Source organism: Sus scrofa, chromosome 2, assembly GCF_000003025.6.
Source record: "Sus scrofa isolate TJ Tabasco breed Duroc chromosome 2, Sscrofa11.1, whole genome shotgun sequence".
NCBI lineage: Eukaryota > Metazoa > Chordata > Mammalia > Artiodactyla > Suidae > Sus > Sus scrofa.
The window spans coordinates 69910426-69929750 of record NC_010444.4 but is presented as its reverse complement, the minus strand read 5'-3'; the positions used below and the strand labels follow the sequence as shown (position 1 = coordinate 69929750).

Here is a 19325-nt window from a genome sequence, read left to right as displayed (position 1 = left end):
CCCTTACAGAGCTCAGGCTGGGAGGTGAGTGCCCACCTGCTTCTGGGGCCCCCAGGACGACTGGTCAGCAGTGGTCAGGGACCACCAGGGGGCGCTGGAGGAGCGCTGCTGCTGCTTGGCCACAGGGGCTCAGTGGGCGGTGACGCACCCCCACTGCTTCCCCTCAGGTCCCCCCCTCCCTGCCCCAGATCTCCGGGGCAGCCTGTGACTCACCCAGCTGGGAGCTCTCCAGAGACACCCCTCCCTCAGGCAGGGCCTTGGTCACTGCCTGGGAGGGGGGGGGGGCCTCTGACTCTCTCCCTCTTTTCTTTTTGTCTCTGTCTCTTTGTGTCTCTAGGTCTCTTTGCCTTCATCTCTCCCTGTCTCTCTCTCTCTCCTTAATCACTCTCTCTGTGTCTCTCTCTGCGTCTGTGTCTCTCACTGTCTCCCCAACTTCCCCCAGGATCTCTGCTCCTCATTGCCATTTAGTGTTCCCCCTCTCCCTCCTCTCCCCAACTTGGGTCTATTTTTAGGCATCTCCTAGTTTGGGGAGGATTTTCTGGCCGAAGATGGCAGGAACCCAGAGCCAAGGCGAGAAGGCTGGGGGGGCGGGCAGGACAGCCAGCTTCCCTCCCTCCCCGGATCTCCCATCTATGCCCATGGAACAGTTCTCATGCGGCCACACAAGCAGGACCCTGGGGGTTGGGGGGCTCTGACCTCTGACCTCTCCCATGACTTTGTCTCTCTGCCCCCTGCTCCCCGCCTCCATCTCCTGGTGCTTGCCCCACCCTGCATGGATCTGCTTTGGTGAGTGGAACCACCCCCATCCTTCTCAGTGGAGGGTAATCTACCTGGGGATGTGGGGGGCGGCAGTCCCTCCTTCCAAACTTAGGTCTGGGAGGGGAGGGGATGCTGTGGAACAAGGGAATTAGAGCTTCTGTCCCAGAGCAAGAGAACAGCCATGCTTTTCCTCAGCCCCTTACGCACTGATTGAGAACCTGCTATATGCCAAGCCCTGTAGGTATTGAGGACCCAATTGTGAGTAATAGAGCCCCAGTCATCATTTCATATTGCCATCCAGACTTTGAAGAACTGCAGACTTTGAAGAACTGCATGGGGCGAGAGGGAGAATCAGAAAATAGGGGTTTGTGTGAAACGAGAATAAAGATTTGGGGGAGGTAGGACACAGACTGGGGAGAAAGAGTGAGAGTGTGGGCAGTTGGCGGTCGATTGCATCCATGCCCCTGCCTTTGCCCGGGATGTGATGTTCACGGGGCCCGAGGACACCTGTCTCTGTGGTAGGGGCACCTCCAGCGGGGCCATCCGGACAATCACAGCTTTCCCACAGCCCCAGCGCGTATTCGGGACGTATTTCCGCGTTGGCTTCTACGGCGCCCGCTTCGGTGACCTGGATGAGCAGGAGTTTGTGTACAAGGAGCCATCCATCACAAAGCTGGCAGAAATCTCACACCGGCTGGAGGCATGTCCTGGTGGGGGTGGGGGTGGGGCACTGGGCTGTCCTGTGGTGGAGTTGGGTCTGCACCCTCGGGGCCCCAAGTCAGCCCTGTTTTCCCAGGAGTTCTACACAGAGCGGTTCGGGGAAGACGTGGTTGAGATCATCAAAGATTCTAACCCTGTGGACAAAACCAAACTGGACCCACAGAAGGTGAGAGCTCCTGACCGTCCACTCCCCGGGGAACACAACGTACTATATCCTGTGGCTCCTCAAATCCTATTTCTCTGGGAAAGCTTATCTCCCTCAAGAGTAGGGACCCCCAAATCCTATTCTTCAGGGGATTCCCAAATGTCCAGACGAGACCTAGGGAGACCTGGGAACCCCAGATCCAGGGAGGACCAAACCCCTTTCCCTAGAGATGGTGCCCCAGTGGGAGGCCGGCAAACCCCAGGTGGGTGTGTTGGGATTGAGAGCCTCACCCCTGAGCCCTGCGCCCCAGGCGTACATCCAGATCACATACGTGGAGCCGCACTTCGACACCTATGAGCTCAAGGACCGGGTGACCTACTTCGACCGCAACTACGGTCTGCGAACCTTTCTGTTCTGCACACCCTTCACGCCAGACGGGCGAGCGCACGGGGAGCTGCCGGAACAGCACAAGCGCAAGACACTGCTCAGTACAGACCACGCCTTCCCCTACATCAAGACGCGCATCCGCGTGTGCCACCGCGAGGAGGTGGGTGGGGGCCAGGCCAGTGGAGGGAGGGGCAGAGACCCCCAGACTCCAACCCCCAGACCGCAATCTGCGGACTCAAACTCCTGCCTCCTAGACCCCTCTAGTCTAGTCTGGACTAGAAGCAGACCAAAGTTCCCAGAGCCAGACAAAGGCAGCAAACCAAGACCGCCCCGCCTCCACCTCCCCCATTTCCTTGCACAGCCTCTTGGATTCTTATCCACCTCCAGCTGGGGTCCAGGCTGCCCTGGGCTGATCTGGGTCAGGACAGTCAGGCCCCAGCCAGTGCATGCTCACCCCCCCCACCCCCCGCAGACAGTGCTGACACCAGTGGAAGTGGCCATTGAGGACATGCAGAAGAAGACTCGGGAGCTGGCCTTCGCCACTGAGCAGGACCCGCCAGATGCCAAGATGCTGCAGATGGTGCTGCAGGGCTCCGTGGGGCCCACTGTGAACCAGGCACGGCTAGTGGGGGAATGCAGGCTGCCCGAGGCCCCTGGGGCCTGTGCAGATATCCTCACAAGCTCCTCTCACACCACAGGGTCCCCTGGAGGTGGCTCAGGTGTTTTTGGCTGAGATCCCCGAAGACCCCAAGCTCTTCAGGCATCACAACAAGCTGCGGCTCTGTTTCAAGGACTTTTGCAAGAAGTAGGCCTGACCCCCACACACACACTCATCAGAGTTCCTCTAACCCCCATTATGGCCTTCTGCCTACCTGACATCCCAGAACAGCCTATCCACCTGACCCCCATCATAGCCTCTTTGATTTCCATGAAGTCATAGCCACCTATCAGACCTCCCATCATAGCTCCCCTGCATGCCTGACCCTACCTCATGGACTCTGCACGTCCGTTCTTGCTTTCTGCTGAGTGTCAGCCCCTGACCATCTCCTATCATGTGGTCCTCAGGTGCGAGGATGCACTGCGGAAGAACAAAGCCCTGATTGGGCCAGACCAGAAGGAGTACCACCGTGAGCTAGAGCGCAACTACTCCCGCCTTCGGGAGGCTCTGCAGCCCCTGCTCACCCAGCGCCTTCCCCAGCTGCTGGCACCGACCACAGCCAGTAGCCTCAGGTGCCTGACCTGGGGCCTCCCTACCCTAGAGAAGGCAAGGCAGATAGGCAAAGCCAGGCAGAGCATGGGGGCGGTTACACATGTGCACATCAACACGGGTGCTCATGGCTTTGCACAAACATGTGAACACTCAGACATGTGCAGGCTCTGGGCAACTTTTTCTGATCCTAGCCAGGTCATTTCCCAGGCATGTGACTTCATGTTTCTAAGACTCAGTTTCCACATCTATCAAAAGGGGCATGATTCATATCTCCAGTGATGGAGTCTAAGAATCTCTGATTCTGTAGCCAGATTAGAACCATTGTGAAAGGAACCAGGAAGACCCTAGAAGGATCTTTGGAGGAAGAGGCTGGGGAGCATCATGCAGTTGGGGGCCCTGTGGCCATGTTGATCCATCTCATTCCTCCCCTAGGAACTCCTTGAACAGAGCCAGTTTCCGGAAGGCTGATGTCTGAACCCACAGGGCCTGAAGCCACACGCCAGAGGAACCAGCAGCCTGGCCTCAGTTGTCTGTGCCTTCCTGAGAGTCTCCCCCCACTGCCCACTTAGCCCTGGGTGACCACACTGCACATGGGGCTGGGCCCTCTGTTCCTCTGTCCTCATCTGTGTGCACTGATGCTCCTTACCTTTTCTAATTTAAAATGGTTTTTATAAACAGCCTGTGTGGTATGGTCCCTGGGGTCTGGGTCCTGGGTACACTTTACCTGCACACCCTGGCTATTGATGCACAGACACTGAGAACCACTTGGGTGCCAGGGACACATCAGTGACAATAGATGCAATTCCTGCCCTTTTAGAGCCGACATTCTAGCAAGGAAGGCAAAACACAAATGACAGTGTCACATGGGTGCATGGGAAATAATGGTAACACTTACTAAACCCTTGCTGAATGCCCAGTCCTGCATAATTGGTGCCCAGAAAGACACTCCCCTGTTTATGAGCCTTTCTGCCTGAGGGACCTCCCTAGGTCCCTGCCTCATGGTTGGTGAATCTGATCAACTCCATGGTCTTAACCCTGCTTTACAGATGGGGAAACTGAGGCAGCAAGCAGTTGAAAGCTTGGTAGGGTTAGGAACTGAGCCTAGGCATTAGCTTTGGCCTGTGCAGCTTCGCCTTGACCAGGGCCCCCCCTGCCTGCCCCGTGGTGGTCACGCCACCGTGTACCAGGCCCGCGCTGGGCGGCTTCCAGCCCTGGGCTGGCTGGGGGAGGGGTGACCTCCTATAGCCGCCGCCGTCACCACCCGCCCTCAAGGCCCTCCAGGAGCTGGGCCCTGGCCAGCTCCGCCCCGCCAGCTCCGCCCCCTCCAGCCCCCCCCCCCCGCAGCGGCCCAGCTGCAGCAGACCGAGGAGGACACGGTTGCGGGAGGACCCTGCCCTGGGGAGTGGAGGAGGGGTTGGAGTTCGGACACCCCCACGTGCGCGCACACACACACACCTGCCCTCCAGGTGCATTTGTGTCCCCACCCCCACTTCCCCTACACCGCGGCCGGGCTGCCTGGGACTGGAGGGAGCGGGGGTGGTCTGGAGGGGGCGGGGCGGGGCGGGGCGGAGCTACTGCCGAGGGCCGGGCGACCGGGCGGCGGCGCGGAGGACGCACGGGCGGCGGGACGCTGGGACGGCGGCGGCCGGATTGCGCGAGGCGAGTAGCACCCGGGCTGGGTCAGGGTTCGAGTCCGGTTCGGGGTTCGAGCGTGGTCCCCACTCCACCCCACCCCATCCCGCCTTCAACCCCCGGGCTCGACCTCGCAGGTCTCTACAGCCGCTGCCTCCAACTCCGTTATCTATGCCCAAACTTTCCGCACTTCCAGCGTCTCGGTCCCCGCGCCGCTGTCCCGTCCCCATCTTTGACCCTGTCCCAGCTTCTCTCCCCCGGCCCCATCCTCCGTCTGTATCTCCCTGTCCCTTCGCCCCATCATTGCCTTCCCCCTTACCCTCCCCCTTGTCTCCGTCCTCCTTTCCACCTCTGTCCCTCCCCACCAACCTCCACTCTCTATCCTCCCTCGCCCTCCTCCGCAGCCGGGCCAGAGCCAGGCCCCAGGCGGCGGGAAGGCGTCCGGGCGTCCGGCCGGGCTGGGCCTCGGCCTGCGGCTGGGCCGGCGTGGGGAGCGGCAGCTGTTTGCCATTAACTGGGGACCCCGCAGACCCCGCCCTCTCCCTCCACGGGGCGGGGTCCTCCTCACCCCCGTCTTTGGGGCGGGGAGAGGAATGGGAGACCCCAGGGACGTACAGGCTGGTCTGGGAGAGGGGCTTTAGGGAGACCCCGCCGGACTTCTGGCCTGCCTCGGACCCCGCCTGCGCCCTTTCCCTGAGCTTCCCACCTGTCCTCTCTTGGAGTGTCCTGTCTCTCTTCCTATCCTGTGTCCTCCCCATTCTCCAGGGGTCCCATAGAAAGAGAGGACCCTCAGCCACAGACACCCACCACCACTACACTGACCCCCACCATCTGCTGTCTCCACCTTGAGTCGCCTTCCCACGTGGAGGACCCTCAGAGGGCTGGAGAAGCTCAGACCCCAGTCTCTCTCAGAGAAATGGGCAGAGGGATGTGGCGAGGAGGGTGAAGTTGCCTTCGCTGCCAATGGGGAATCTACCAGCCACTTCCCCCTTTGGTGACCCTGGGCAAGTCACTGTACCTCATAGATACCTCATCTGTAAAATAGGGTGATAACTACTCACCTCATTTATCCTGATCAAATGAGTTGTTTGGATGGTGATTATACTTACTACTGTTATTTGCTGTACCCCTCTCCACCTCCAGGGGTCCTCACAGGGGACAGTTCCTGCTCCCTGCTTCCAGTCTCTTTTGGGTCCCCAGAAAATATCTTTGATCACCTTTCCGTTGTGCGTGGGGTGACCAACAGTCAGGTAGAAAACCAAATTTCCTACAATCAGGTGACTGTGTGTTCCAGGCATTGAAAGACGGAGAGGTGAGGACAGAGACGTGGAGAAACAGGGAGAGAGAAGTGGAGAGAGACAGAGAGACAGAGACGTGGAAAGGCACAGAGACTCGGGGAAAGACACAGAGAGACGTGGAGAGAGACAAAGCAAGACACTGAACAAGGACGTAAGACAGGACAAGCTCAGTTGCCCCTGGAGCCCTGGCCCCGCCTTCATGCCTGGCAGTTGCCCCACCTGGCCCATCCTCGCAGGTACCCACTGCCTTGGCACCCATAGGCTGGAAAGGGTCCTCTCTGATGGTGGGTTGGGCCAGGACCTCTGTAGCCGGGTGGGCATAAGTCAGACCAAAGAAGGGTTTGGCCAAATTCAGAGTGTTGGGGACAAAAGTGGCCTGGCTGGCCTCCAGGGCTGGAGTGAGGAGGATGGGGGGGAGCAGGTTAGTAAGAGGCCCTGATTGTCCTTCCCAATTGCAGCCTCCGGGTGCCCCCTCTTACTTCCTCCCCCTAGCCCCATGACTTCCCGGGCCTCCACCCCAGCCTTCTATCCCGACTGTGCCCCCAAGCCGGACGCGTCCTAGAGGGGAGGGCAGGAAGTTCTCGTGTAGCCCGGCAGCGAAACTGTTTATTTTTAGAGAAAATTGTTTCCATAAAGGGGAAAGGCTTTCCTCCTCGCTGCCTCCCCCCAACTTTCCCTACCACCCCCCTACTCCGGTCTGGCCTGACCCAGCTCTGTTTTGGGGTTCCCTACCCTGAGCTGTATTTCTGCTTGTGTCCTTATGTCTCTGTCTCCTCAGATCCTTGCAGGAAGGCTGTCTCCCCATCAGTGCTCCAGCCCCCTGCTCACCTAAGCCCCCACCTGCCCCGGTAGCCAGCTCTTGGCCTGGGCTGAGGGGAGGGGGCACAGGAAGGGTGAGGCCTGTCAGGCTTGGGCCCCCACCCCCAGCCCGGGGGGCCTTGTGGAGGCAGGGCTGTGGGAACAGCTGGAGCCTGTCCAGGGGCTGGACAGATGTGCAGGCGGACTGTGAGGTTTGGTTTCTTTGTTCCAGGCCGTGGGGCCCCCCACCCCTTTCCATAGCCAGGCTGGGTGTGCGCCTATGAGAGGGTCCCACTCCCGGGGGGAGGGGGGAAGTTAGGGGGAGGCAGTGGGGAGGGGTGGCCACATCCCCTTCCCTCCCCCTTGCAGACTCAGACTCGGGGCTTCATCACATCCTCTCCCCAGGTAAGCCTCAGCCTGTGCTGCAGGCAGTCTGACTCACAGTCCCCCAAGTGACTCTTGAGGAGCATCTGCAGGCAAGAGGATGGCCCAAGTCTTGCACGTGCCAGCCCCCTTCCCAGGTCAGGGGTCTCGCTGGGAATCGGGCCCTGCCTGGGGTTGGAGTGGGGGAGACCAGACCCTGCCTGTGAAGGCCTGAATAGAGACAACTTGGCTCTGCTCTTGAGGGTCGGTTGGGAGAGACAGAGTCTTCCAGGGAAGGGGGTGGGCGTGAGTGGGAAACAGGATCCTGTCCTGGTGGCAGCTTGGATGCTGAAGGATAGTGTCAACCCTGTCCTGGGATGATCTGAGGGGGTGACAGGGCCTTGCCCTGGGTTGGGGGTGGGGGGGTGGGGTCTGAAACTGGAGATACAGCTGAGCCGCCAAGCACCCAGTGGGCTCCCATCCTTTGGGCAAATGAACCTTAACCCTCCCAGGGGCATCAGTCTTGCCCCCAAGGAGAGGACCACTGGCGTTTCTCCCCACCCCAGGGACCCCCGGCCCAGCCTCCCCGCCTGCCTTCCCCACCAAGGAGCCCGACCTGCCCTACTCCGTGGAGACACCCTACGGCTACCGCCTTGACCTGGACTTTCTCAAGTACGTAGATGACATCGAGAAGGGCCACACGCTACGGCGGGTGGCCGTGCAGCGCCGGCCCCGCCTCGGCTCCCTGCCCCGCGGCCCTGGCTCCTGGTGGACGTCCACTGAGTCTCTGTGCTCCAATGCCAGCGGGGACAGCCGCCACTCAGCCTACTCCTACTGCGGCCGCGGCTTCTACCCACAGTACGGCGCCCTGGAGGCCCGTGGTGGCTTCAACCCGCGCGTGGAGCGCACGCTGCTGGATGCCCGGCGCCGCCTCGAGGACCAGGCGGCCGCACCCACTGGCCTGGGCTCCCTGACCCCCAGTGCAGCCGGCTCGACGAGCTCTCTGGTGGGTGTGGGGCTGCCACCCACAACACCCCGGGGATCGGGACTGTCCACGCCAGTGCCACCCAGCGCTGGGCACCTGGCACACGTGCGGGAGCAGATGGCCGGGGCTCTGCGGAAGCTGCGGCAGCTGGAGGAGCAGGTGAAGCTGATCCCGGTGCTCCAGGTGAAGCTGTCGGTGCTGCAGGAGGAAAAGCGACAGCTCACAGTGCAGCTCAAGAGCCAGAAATTCCTAGGCCACCCCACAGGGGCCCGGGGCCGCAGCGAGCTCTGCCTAGACCTCCCCGAGGCCCCTGAGGACCCGGTGGCACTTGAGACCCGGAGCGTGGGCACCTGGGTCCAAGAGCGGGACTTGGGCATGCCCGATGGGGAGGCTGCTCTTGCTGCTAAGGTGGCCGTCCTGGAGACCCAGCTCAAGAAAGCACTCCAGGAGCTGCAGGCAGCTCAGGCCCGGCAAGCTGACCTTCAGCCCCAGGCCTGGCCGCCACCAGACAGCCCAGTCCGTGTGGACACCGTCCGAGTGGTGGAGGGGCCACGGGAGGTGGAGGTCGTGGCCAGCACAGCTGCCGGGGCCCCTGCCCAGCGGGCCCAGAGTCTGGAGCCCTACGGGGCCGGGCTGCGGGCCTTGGCGACATCCAGTGGAGCTGAGAGCCCCACTGTGTTCTGCAGCCATGAGGTGGTGGAGACAGTGTTCCCAGCACCTGCTGCATCCACCAGCAACGTCCACCTGGTGAAGAAGATCAGCATCACAGAGCGCAGCTGTGATGGGGCAGCAGGTGAGCCTAGTGGGCCTGGGCAGATCATGGAGGGTCCCTCCTTCTTCCTCTGAATGCCAGGGTCCAGCCCTGGCCCTGTCCTTCCACCAGCTCTCAGAGCCTTGGTCTCTTCATCTGCAGAAAGGGGACAGTTGTGCTGCCAATTCAGTGCCTATAGGGACCATGTGAAGAAACTGAGTGTCTGTTAAGTGTGTGTGTTCATGTCTAGCACATTGTAAATGTTTAGAAAACTGGATATATTGGGGGAGGGTTCCTGAGGCCGCTAGGGGTTGGTTGCTAGGCAAAAAGTCCTCCCCGTTTGCTCTGTAAGTGGCAGGGACCAGCCTCAGACCATGAAAAGGCAATGTGGGAGTTCCCTTAAAGCACAGCAGGTTAAGTATACAGCATCGTCACTGCAGTGGCTCAGGTCACTGCTGTGCTGCAAGTTCATTCCCTGGCCCTGGAACCTCCACATGCCAAAACAAAAGAGAAAGAAAAAAAAAAAAAGGAAATGTGTTGTTCACATAACTTAGGGACACCTTCAGGCATAGCTGGATCCAGGTGCTCAACTATCATCAGCAATCTAACTCTCTCTTCCTCTTTCTCTGTGTACCCTGGAGGCTTCTCTCAAGTGGGCAAAGATGGCCTCACCACTCTAGGGATCTTTTCTTGCAGCTCAGTGGAAAGGGAGTTTCTCAATCCAGATGGCACCAATAAAAATCCTAAGGGTGACCCCCCTTGACTGGCTTGGGTCACATGCCCATCACTGAACTAATCATTGTGTCCCCCACTGCCCAGGCCCAGATCCTGGGAGTAGAGGAACCCCACCCAAATCCTGAGGGAGGAAGGGGGTGCTCCCTGGAGGAAGTGCTGAGTCCTCATGCCAGGAAAGGGGATGTGGGATGTACAGAATGGCAGCTGCCCCACCACAGCCATCCTGAGGTCCCAGAATGATTCATAATAGTAAACAGCTGTTCTTTATCAAACACTAGCCTGGTGTTGAGGATTCTGAAGTTTCACCCACGGAGGAGCTTAAGACAGTGGGCTGTGCAGCCAGCAATCTGGGTTCAAATTCCCCTTCTTACTGTGTGACCCTAAATGAGCAGCTTCACCACCCTGGGTCTCAGTTTCCCTGTCTGTTGAAGTGGCATAGTAACAGTCCCACCTCCAGGACTCTTGTGAATTAGTGCACAGAGTAAGCTCTCAGTCTGTGCTTGTTGCTGCTTCTGATGGTTTTCAGGTCACCTCTGTTTATAGCTGGGGAAACTGAGGCTTTAGGAGAGGCTTTCACTTGCCCTGCATGACACAGCCAGAGTCTAAGCCCAGGCCGGTCCAAACCTGCAGGAGGGCTCAAAGGTGGAACCCAGATCCTCATCTCAGCCTCAAATAACAGGTGGCCAGAGCTCCATGAAGGAACCAAGAGGGCACAAGCTAGAGGGCGGGGACTCAGCTGTGTTTTCTTGTTTCCCCATGTTTTTCCCGGCCAGCTGCAGACTCCACCCCTCTGTTCTGTGTCTATCCCAAACACCCAGCCCTGCGACTCTGGTCCCCAGCCAGGAGCCCCACCCGGCCGAGCCCCAGGATCTCTTGAGAGGCAACCTCCATTCCAGACATGCGTCCCAGGGCAGCCATGAGGCCTTCTGCCTCCAGGACACATGGACCTAGCGAGGTCCCCACCATGTGCAAGCTGCCACCCAGTGCAAGTTCTTCCTTGTATCTTACTTAACTCCCTTTTGCTGCAGCCAGCCCCATTCTCTGCCTTGCTTGGGTAGAATTGGCAAGTGCTAATTTATTTCAGTGTTGTCTCATCTAGCAAACGATTATTGAGTACCTGCTATGTGCCACACTCTTCTAGGCACTGAGGACACAGCAGTGAACGTGACTGACAAAAGCACCTGCAATAAACAAACAAGAGACCACCAGAAAGAAGTGAAGGAAAATTATTTCAGAGAGCACATGTTTGAAGCAAATAAGACAGGTGTGTGGGGTGGGTGGGGATTGGATGGGATGATAGCATTGTAGCCTAAGTTCAAAGTATGGTTTTCAGAATTCCTGTTGCTGTGACTGTGGCATAGGCCAGCAGCTGAAGCTCTGATTTGACCCCTAGCCTGGAAACTTCCATATGCTGCAGGTGCAGCCATAAAAATAATAATAATAAAAAGAAAAAGGAAAACTCCCAAAGGAAAAAAAATAATAAAAAACAAATTCTGGCTTTCCTGCTCCCTAGCTCTACGCCCTTGATCAAGGTGTTTCACCTCTCTGTGCCTCTTTTGCATATTGGGGGTCCTGACAACCCACTGTCACCGAAATCGGTGTGAGCTTAAATGTGTCAGTTGGTACTAAAAGTTCAGTATGGCTCTAGGCCCCAGTAGGCGCTCAAAGGTTAGCTGTTGGCTCTTTGAACCAGGACATAAAAGGAAAGAAGCAGCCGGGTGGCTGCTTGACAGGTGTTTGGATCATGTGTTCTTTTAGGTCGGGCAGCTCGATGCATAGATCAGGGAGAGCTCCCTGGAGGAGGAGGCAGGGAGGAGCCCAGCCTTTCTGCCATCTAGAATGTGCTCACTGCAGCCAAGGGCAAGGAAGGTGAGAGGCAGCCTTCCCCTCAAGCTGGTAAGGTGGGCGTGGGGGGCAGGCAGAGGCTTGGAGACTCCATAAAGTCTCATTTACGTCTCACCTTTCAGAGGCAACACAGAGAGGTTAGTGGGAGAAGGGGGAAGCCAGGCATGTGAATCCGTGAGGTGCTTCCCCAAGGCTTTGAAATTTCCTGTGCTCTTGTTTGAAACATTCCTAGGAAAGAAATTCATTGTTCTTTGTGGAAGGTTTGAAGAGTGCAGAAGAATCTAGAACACAAAATAAAACCCTCACAGAAGTTCCCGTCTTGGCTCAGCATGTTACATACCCAAATAGAATCCATGAGGATGGGGTTCAATCCCTGACTTTGCTCAGTGGGTTAAGGATCTGGTGTTGCCATGAGCTGTAGTGTAGGTCACAGACAAGGCTGGGATCCTGTGTTGCTGTGGCTGTGGTGTAGGCCAGCAGCTACAGCTCCGATTAGACTCCTAGCCTGGAAACTGCCATATACTGCAGGTGTGGCCCTAAAAAAAAGAAGAAAAGAAAAAAGCTATAAACCCACCACTGCCCAGACAGAGCTGCTGTCAACACTTCTGCTTCTTTCCTTCTGATTTTTTTAATGAAGAAAATATGTGTGTTTTTCAAGTCTCGCAGCATATACCTGATGGAATTTGTTGTGATGCTTTATTTTCTGTTTAAAAGCACCTAGGAGGAGTTCCTGTTGTGGTGCAATGGAAACAAATTCAACTAGTATCCATGAGGATGCAAGTTCGATCCCTGGCCTCACTCAGTGGGTCAGAGATCCGGCATTGCCATGAGCTGTGGTGTAGGTCGCAGACACAGCTTGGATCCCGCATTGCTGTGGCTGTAGTGTGAGCCAGCAGCTGTGTCTCTGATTTGACATTCGGCCTGGGAACTTCCATATGTCGCGGGTGCAGCCCTTAAAAATAAATAAATAAATAAATAAATAAATAAATAAATAAAACATCTAGGAGTTCCCTGGTGACTCAGAAGGTTAAGGATCCAGCATTGTCACTGTTGTGGTTTCGGTCACTGCTGTGGTTTGGGTCACTGCTGTGGTGCGTGTTCAGTTCCTGGCCTGGGAACTTATGCTTGCTATGGGCGTAGCTCAAAAAAAAAAGAAAAAGGAGTTCCCGTCGTGGCTCAGTGGAAGCGAATCTGACTAGGAACCGTGAGGTTGCGGGATTGATTCCTGGCCTCACTCAGTGGGTTAACGATCCGGCATTGCCGTGAGCTGTGGTGTAGTTCGCAGATGCGGCTCAGATCCCGAGTTGCTGTGACTGTGGTGCAGACTAGCAGCTGTAGCTCCAGTTTGACCCCTAGCCTGGGAACCTGCATATGCCACGGGTGCAGCCCTAAAAAGAAAAAAGAAAAAACCATCTCAATAGCCCTTATTGTAGCCCAGAACATTATTCGATATTCTTTTTGTATTTTAATTCCAGTACTGCTCTGAGGTGGGTGGTGTTTTTATCTCCATTTTACAGATGAGTAAACTGAAGCACTGGGGAGGTAAAGCAATTTGCCCACAATTTTCAAAGGCAGGATTTTTTTTTGTGTTTTTGTTTTTGTTTTTTAGGGCCGAACCCACGGCATATGGAGGTTCCTAGGCTAGAGGTCGAACCAGAGTTGTAGCTGCCAGCCACAGCCACAGCAACATAACATTCAAGCCACATCTGCGACCTACACCACAGATCACAGCAACACCAGATCCTTAATCCACTGAGCAAGGCCAGGGATTGAACCTGCAACCTCATGGTTCCTAGTCGGATTCATTTCCGCTGTGCCACGATGGGAGCTCTGAAGCCAGGATTTTAACTCTTTGGTTTCTTTGATTTAACATTCTCCCAGGGGCGTTTATTAAGAGAATTATTAAAAATTCTTGGGTCATGCTATTTATTTTTTAACAGCCAGGTGATTCTTTACTGGCAGATGTCCTTCCTGCTGTTTGATTTCTTTTCTCAGGGCAGGTTTCTGGAGGGCTTTTTTTTTTTTTTTTTTTAATGGCCATACCCATGGCATATGGAAGTTCCTGGGCCAGGGATTGAATCCGAACTGCAGCTGCAGCAATGCTGGATCCTTTAACTTACTGCTCCAGGCTGAGGATCAAACCCGAGCCTCCCCAGAGGCCCAAACTGCTGCACTCAGGTTCTTAACCCAGTGCACCACAGCAGAAACTCCTGGAAGGGCTTTAAAAGGACTGTGATATCTGTTACCACATTTATATCCCAACCCCTGTAGACACTGTTTCTTCCTGCACTGGTTGACCAAGTGATTTAAATTTTTTTAAATTTCTTTTGGGAATTCCTGTCCTGACTCAGCTGTAATAAACCCAACTGGTATCCATGAGGACATGGGTTCGATCCCTGGCCTGGGAATTTCTGTATGCTGTGGGTGCAGCGCCCCCAAAAAGTAAAAACTATGCCCATGGGCCGTGGTTCACCAACTTCTGCTCTCTCATCCCCCACACACACTCCACTGTAATATCATTCCTTGCAACCCACCTTCCAGAAACTTATTTAGATATTTGAGTGTTCTTGAAAAATATGCCCTGTGCATGTTTAATTTCCTAAAATGGCATTGTGCTTTAGGGGGAAAAAAAATCCATTCTCTTTCTTATTTTTTCCTCTCTACACACTGTTTTGGAACTCTCCACCCTGATGTTTATAAATCTGGTTTGTCACTTTTAATGAGTGCATAGATTTCTGCCTTAGGTATGTGCTACGCTTTCTTTTCTGATCCCTGCCTTGGTAGGCACTTGGGTGACTTCCAGCTCCTGGATGCCATGAATAGTGGTGGTACCTCCTCCCGTGTCCCCTCCCATGGGGTTTCTGGGTCAGAGGGAATGCACAATTTCACTCCAGATTTTGTCTGATTCTCTTTGGAAAGGGTCTCCCTGTCCACAGTTCCACCAGCCGTATTTGGATCTGAGATGCTCTTTTTCCCACATCCCCTTTGACATACAGTTTTATCTATTTTTCTAATTTTTTGCCCATTTGACACAGGTGCAAACTGGTATCTCCTTGTTTTAATTTGTATTCCTTTGATTACTTGTGATGTTGGATATTTAGTGAAACTCTTCTGTGAATCATCTTAGCCTTTGTTCATTTTTCTTGGGGCAGTTTTGAGAAGTTCCTGGCATATTCCAGAATAGGGATTGGCAAACTATAGCCTGCACGGCCAAATCCAGCCCACTGCCTATTTTTATATAGCCCATGAGCTAAGACTAGTTTTTATGTTTTTAAATGGTTGAACAATATGAAAAGAAGAATACCGTTGTGTGATATGAGCAAAACTATATGAAACTCAAACTTATTAGAACAGTTGTGCCCATTCATTTATGTCCAGCTGCTTTTGTACTATTTGTGACAGACCTTTTGGCCCACGTAGCCAAAAACATTTACGATCTGGCCCGTACTGAAAAAAATTTGTTGACTCCTCTTCTAAAAGATAATCCTAGAGTTCCCATTGTGGCGCAGTGGAAACGAATCCAACTAGGAACCACGAGGTTGCGGGTTCGATCCCTGGCCTTGCTCAGTGGGTTAAGGATCCACTGTTGCCATGAGCTGTGGTGTAGGTCACAGATGCAGCTTGGATCTGGCTTTGCTGTGGCTCTGGCGTAGGCTGGCAGCTGCAGTTTCGATTAGACCCCCTAGTCTGAGAACCTTCATATGCTGCAGGTGTGGCCCTAAAAAAAAGCTAAATAAATAAATAAATAATAAAAGATAATCCTATGACTATTTTTGGCATTAGGACTATCTTCCCACAGCCTGTATTCTCCTGTCAATTAACTTTGTCTAAGAGGGTTTTTTTTTCTTAGCTGAATAGAAATCTTCATATGTTGATGTAGTTAAACCCAACATGTTTTTCTTTTTTAATTTTTAATTTTTTCCACTTTATTGAGATATAATTGACTGATTATATTAGTTTAAGGTGTACAAATTAATGATTTGATATATGTATATATTGCAAAATGATACCAGGGTAGATTTAATTAACATCTATCATCTTACAGTGTTAAATTTTTTTTTTTATGATGAGAACTTTTAAGGTCTACTCTCTTAGCAGCTTTCAAATATACAATACAGTATTTCTTTTTAAATTTTTTATTGTTTTGCTTTTTAGGGTGCCCCCACAACATATGGAGGTTCCCAGCCTAGGGGTTGAATCGGAGCTGTAGCTACTGGCCTACTCCACAGCCACAGCAGCGTCAGATTCAAGCTGCATCTGTGACCTACACTACAGCTCAGGGCAACGCCAGATCCTTAACCCACTGAGCGAGGCCATGGATTGAACCTGTGTCCTCATGGATGCTACTCAGATTTGTTTCTGCTGAGCCAGGACGGGCACTCCCCTATGATACAGCATTTTAAACTGTAGTCACCGTGCTGTACATGAGATCCTCAGGACTCATTTACAGGCATACGTTAGAGGTATTGTAGGTTTGGTTCCAGACCCCTGTAATAGAGCAAGTCACAAAGATTTTTGGTTTCCAAGTGCATATGAAAGTTATCTTTAGTGAATTCCTGTCATGGCTCAGTTGTTAACGAATCCGACTAGGAACCATGAGGTTGTGGGTACAATGCCTGGCTTTGCTCAGTGGGTTAAGGATCTGTCGTTGCCGTTAGCCGTGGCGTAGGTTGCAGACGCAGCTTGGATCCCACGTTGCTGTGGCTGTGGTGTAGGCCAGCGGCTATAGCTCTGATTAGACCCCTAGCCTGGGAACCTCCATATGCCGTGGGTGTGACCCTAGAAAAGGCAAAAAGACCAAAAAAAAAAAAAAAAGTTATGTTTAGGAGTTTCCTGGTGGCCCACCCTTGACCTCTGACTTGTAGAAATCCCTCTGTCTTACCCTCAGGTTCCTCAGACTGGGCCTGTGCTGGGTCCTGTTTCCTCCATTCCTTTGTCCCATTTCTTCCCACAACCATGCCCTGCTGTTTTCTTTCTTTCTTTCTTTTGTCTTTTTAGGGCTGCACCCACTGCATATGGAGGTTCCCAGGCTAGGGGTCCAATCAGAGCTGCAATTGCTGGCCTACACCACAGCCACAGCAATACAGGATCCAAGCTGCACCTGCAAACTACACCACAGCTCACGACAATGCCGGATCCTTAACCCACTGAGCGAGGCCAGGGATTGAACTCACAATCTCATGGTTCCTAGTTGGATTCATTTCTGCTGCGCCACAACAGGAGCTCCAAGTAATTTATTTTTAATTTAGTTTTAGTACAGTTGATTTACATATTGTATTAGTTTCAGGTGTACAGCTTAGTGAATCAGTCATGCATATAAATATATTCATCTTTTTTTTTTTGTCTTTTTAGGGCTGCTCCTATGGCATATAGAAGTTCCCCATCTAGGAGTTCCTATCATGGTACAGCAGAATGAATCTAAGAACCATGAGGATGCAGGTTCAATCCCTGGCCTTGCTCAGTGGGTTAAGGATCTGGCATTGCTGTGAGCTGTGGTGTAAGTCCCAGACTCGGCTTGGATCCTGCATTGCTGTGGCTGTGGGATAGGCCAGCAGCTATAGCTCCAACTCCACCTCTAGCCTTGGAACCTCCGTATGTTGCAGGTGCAGTCCTAAAAAGCAAAAAAAAAGAAGTTCCCAGCTTAGGGGTCGAATTGGAGCTACAGTGCCAGCCTGTGTCACAGCCACAGCAATGCCAGCTCCCAGGTGAGTCTGCAACCTACACTCTACCTCATGGCAATGCCAGATCCTTAACCCACTGAGCAAGGCCAGGGATTGAACCTGCATCCTCATGGATACTAGTCAGATTTGTTTCCACTGACCACGACGGGAACCTCAACTGTTTTTAAATGGCCGGTTCAGTGGCAAGAAACACATTCATTGCTGTTCAACCATCCCCACCATTCACCTCCAGAACTCTCTCATCTTCCCAGACTGAAACTCTGACCCCATTAAACACTGACTCCCCACCGCCATCCCCCAGCCCCTAGCACCCACCATCCTACTTTCTGTCTCTATGGATTTGACTCCTCTAGGGACCTTGCATAAGTAGAATCATGCAGTATTTGTCACTTGGGGACAGTCTTCTTTCACTGAGCATCATGTTTCATCATCTGTTGAGTAAAAAAACCTTTCAGGTGTGTAAACCAGGAGGCCTGAATTTGTGAACTGGCCCATCTGCCTCCTGACATGTTCCACTTGGCCACACAGTGCTTTTGTGTGCTTGTTTTTTTATTTTAAGGGCTGTACCTGCAGCATATGGAAGTTCCCAGGCCAGGGATTGAATCCGAGCCACAGCTAAGGCAATGCTGGATCCTTTAACCCTTTGCACTGGACAGGGGATCAAATCCATACCTCTGTAGTAACCTGAGCCCCTGTGGTTGGATTCCTTTTTTTTTTTTTTTTTTCCCTGCTTTTTAGGGCCACACCCTCGACATATGGAAGTTCCCAGTCTAGGGGTCGAATCAGAGCTACAGTTGCCAGCCTACACCACAGCCTCAGCAGCTCAGGATCCCAGCTACGTCTGCCACCTACACCACAGCTCAGGGCAGTGCTGGATCCCAAACCCACTAAGCCAAGGATCAAACCCCCATCCTCATGGATACTAGCCGGATTCATTTCTGCTTTGCCACAATAGGAACTCCATGTGGTCGGATTCTTAACCCACTGTGCCATGGTGGGAACTCCTGTTTGTTTGTCTGATGTGAATGTCTTAACAAGGTTTAAAGAAAACTATCACAAGGTTCATGTAAAACCCTGGCATTTGCTCTCCGTTCCCCAGGGAAGTTGGAGCTCCAGCTCTGGAATTGGTCTGGCCCAGCCCCACCCTGGGCTGGGGCGCTGTCAGAAGCATTTATGGCCAGTGTATCATCCATTCAATGTGCTTTCTTGTGCTGAGTATTTACTCCCTGTTCTTAGCTCGAGTGTTGCCCAGGGACTTGAGGAAGTAGTTACTGTGGATGTCAAAAAAAAAGTTAACAGTTACAGGGAATTAAAATGAGTTGGTCTGCAGAGCTGATGGCCAGAGGCAGGAAGGGGACATCCTGGGGAAGTGGTGACACAGAAGCCACACGTGGCCTTGGGGCTGGGGGTGGGGGGCCTGAGTGGATTTTGAGACCTGGGCAGCCACTCCAAGTGGCTGCAGTCTGCAGCTCTCTGCCAACCCCACTCCCATCTGTGCAGTGGGCATCCTTAGGGCCCAGGGCCCACAATGGTTACCTTTGTTCTTGGACCATATTTCTCTCCTTTTTTTTTTTTTTTTAGGGCCGCACCTGCGGCATATGGAGGTTCCCAGGCTAGGGGTCGAAGGGGAGCTACAGCCGCTGGCCTATGCCATGGCCACAGCAACGCTAGATCCAAGCCACGTCTGCAACCTACACCACAGCTCACAGCAATGCCACATCCTTAACCCACTGAGCAAGGGCAGGGATCAAACCCGCAACCTCATGGTTCCTGTCAGATTCATTTTCACTGCTTGCACCACGACGGGAACTCCACCATATTTCTAATTATGATCAAATAAATACACATAACATAAAAGATAGCATTTTAAGCATGCCTGAGTGTCCAGTTCGGTGGCATTAAGCACATTCACATTGTTATGCAACTGTCACCACTATCTATCCCCAGGACATTTTCATTGACCCAAACTGAAATTCCACCTGGGTGGGGTTTTAATTTTCATTTTCCATTAGCCCT

The 19325-nt window shown here is 53.6% G+C and overlaps 2 protein-coding genes across 27 annotated transcripts in view; both read left to right on the top strand.

Moving 5' to 3' along the window:
- DOCK6 (dedicator of cytokinesis 6) overlaps positions 1–3898 on the top strand; it is a 46474-nt gene extending 42576 nt beyond the window's left edge. For 2 of the 14 annotated variants that reach the window (XR_002341657.1, XM_021083863.1), the window contains 8 exons: positions 10–24; positions 1334–1459; positions 1556–1645; positions 1935–2171; positions 2484–2627; positions 2710–2816; positions 3077–3241; positions 3654–3898. Coding sequence is in view for 6 of the 14 variants with exons in the window: in XM_021083863.1 (XP_020939522.1) it covers positions 10–24; positions 1334–1459; positions 1556–1645; positions 1935–2171; positions 2484–2627; positions 2710–2816; positions 3077–3241; positions 3654–3696 (927 nt within the window). In the remaining 8 variants the exon portion in view is untranslated. Of the gene's footprint in view, positions 1–9; positions 787–1327; positions 1460–1555; positions 1646–1934; positions 2172–2483; positions 2628–2709; positions 2817–3076; positions 3276–3653 lie in introns of those variants that run through there. The other 12 variants (XR_002341658.1, XR_002341652.1, XM_021083864.1 and 9 more) reach the window with 9 other exon arrangements.
- KANK2 (KN motif and ankyrin repeat domains 2) overlaps positions 4557–19325 on the top strand; it is a 29079-nt gene continuing 14310 nt past the window's right edge. For 2 of the 13 annotated variants that reach the window (XR_002341649.1, XM_021083858.1), the window contains exons 1-4: positions 4804–4880; positions 6148–6387; positions 7355–7470; positions 7879–9090. Coding sequence is in view for 10 of the 13 variants with exons in the window: in XM_021083858.1 (XP_020939517.1) it covers positions 7434–7470; positions 7879–9090 (1249 nt within the window). In the remaining 3 variants the exon portion in view is untranslated. Of the gene's footprint in view, positions 4881–6147; positions 7471–7878; positions 9091–10924; positions 11048–19325 lie in introns of all 13 variants that reach the window. The other 11 variants (XM_021083853.1, XM_021083852.1, XM_021083857.1 and 8 more) reach the window with 11 other exon arrangements.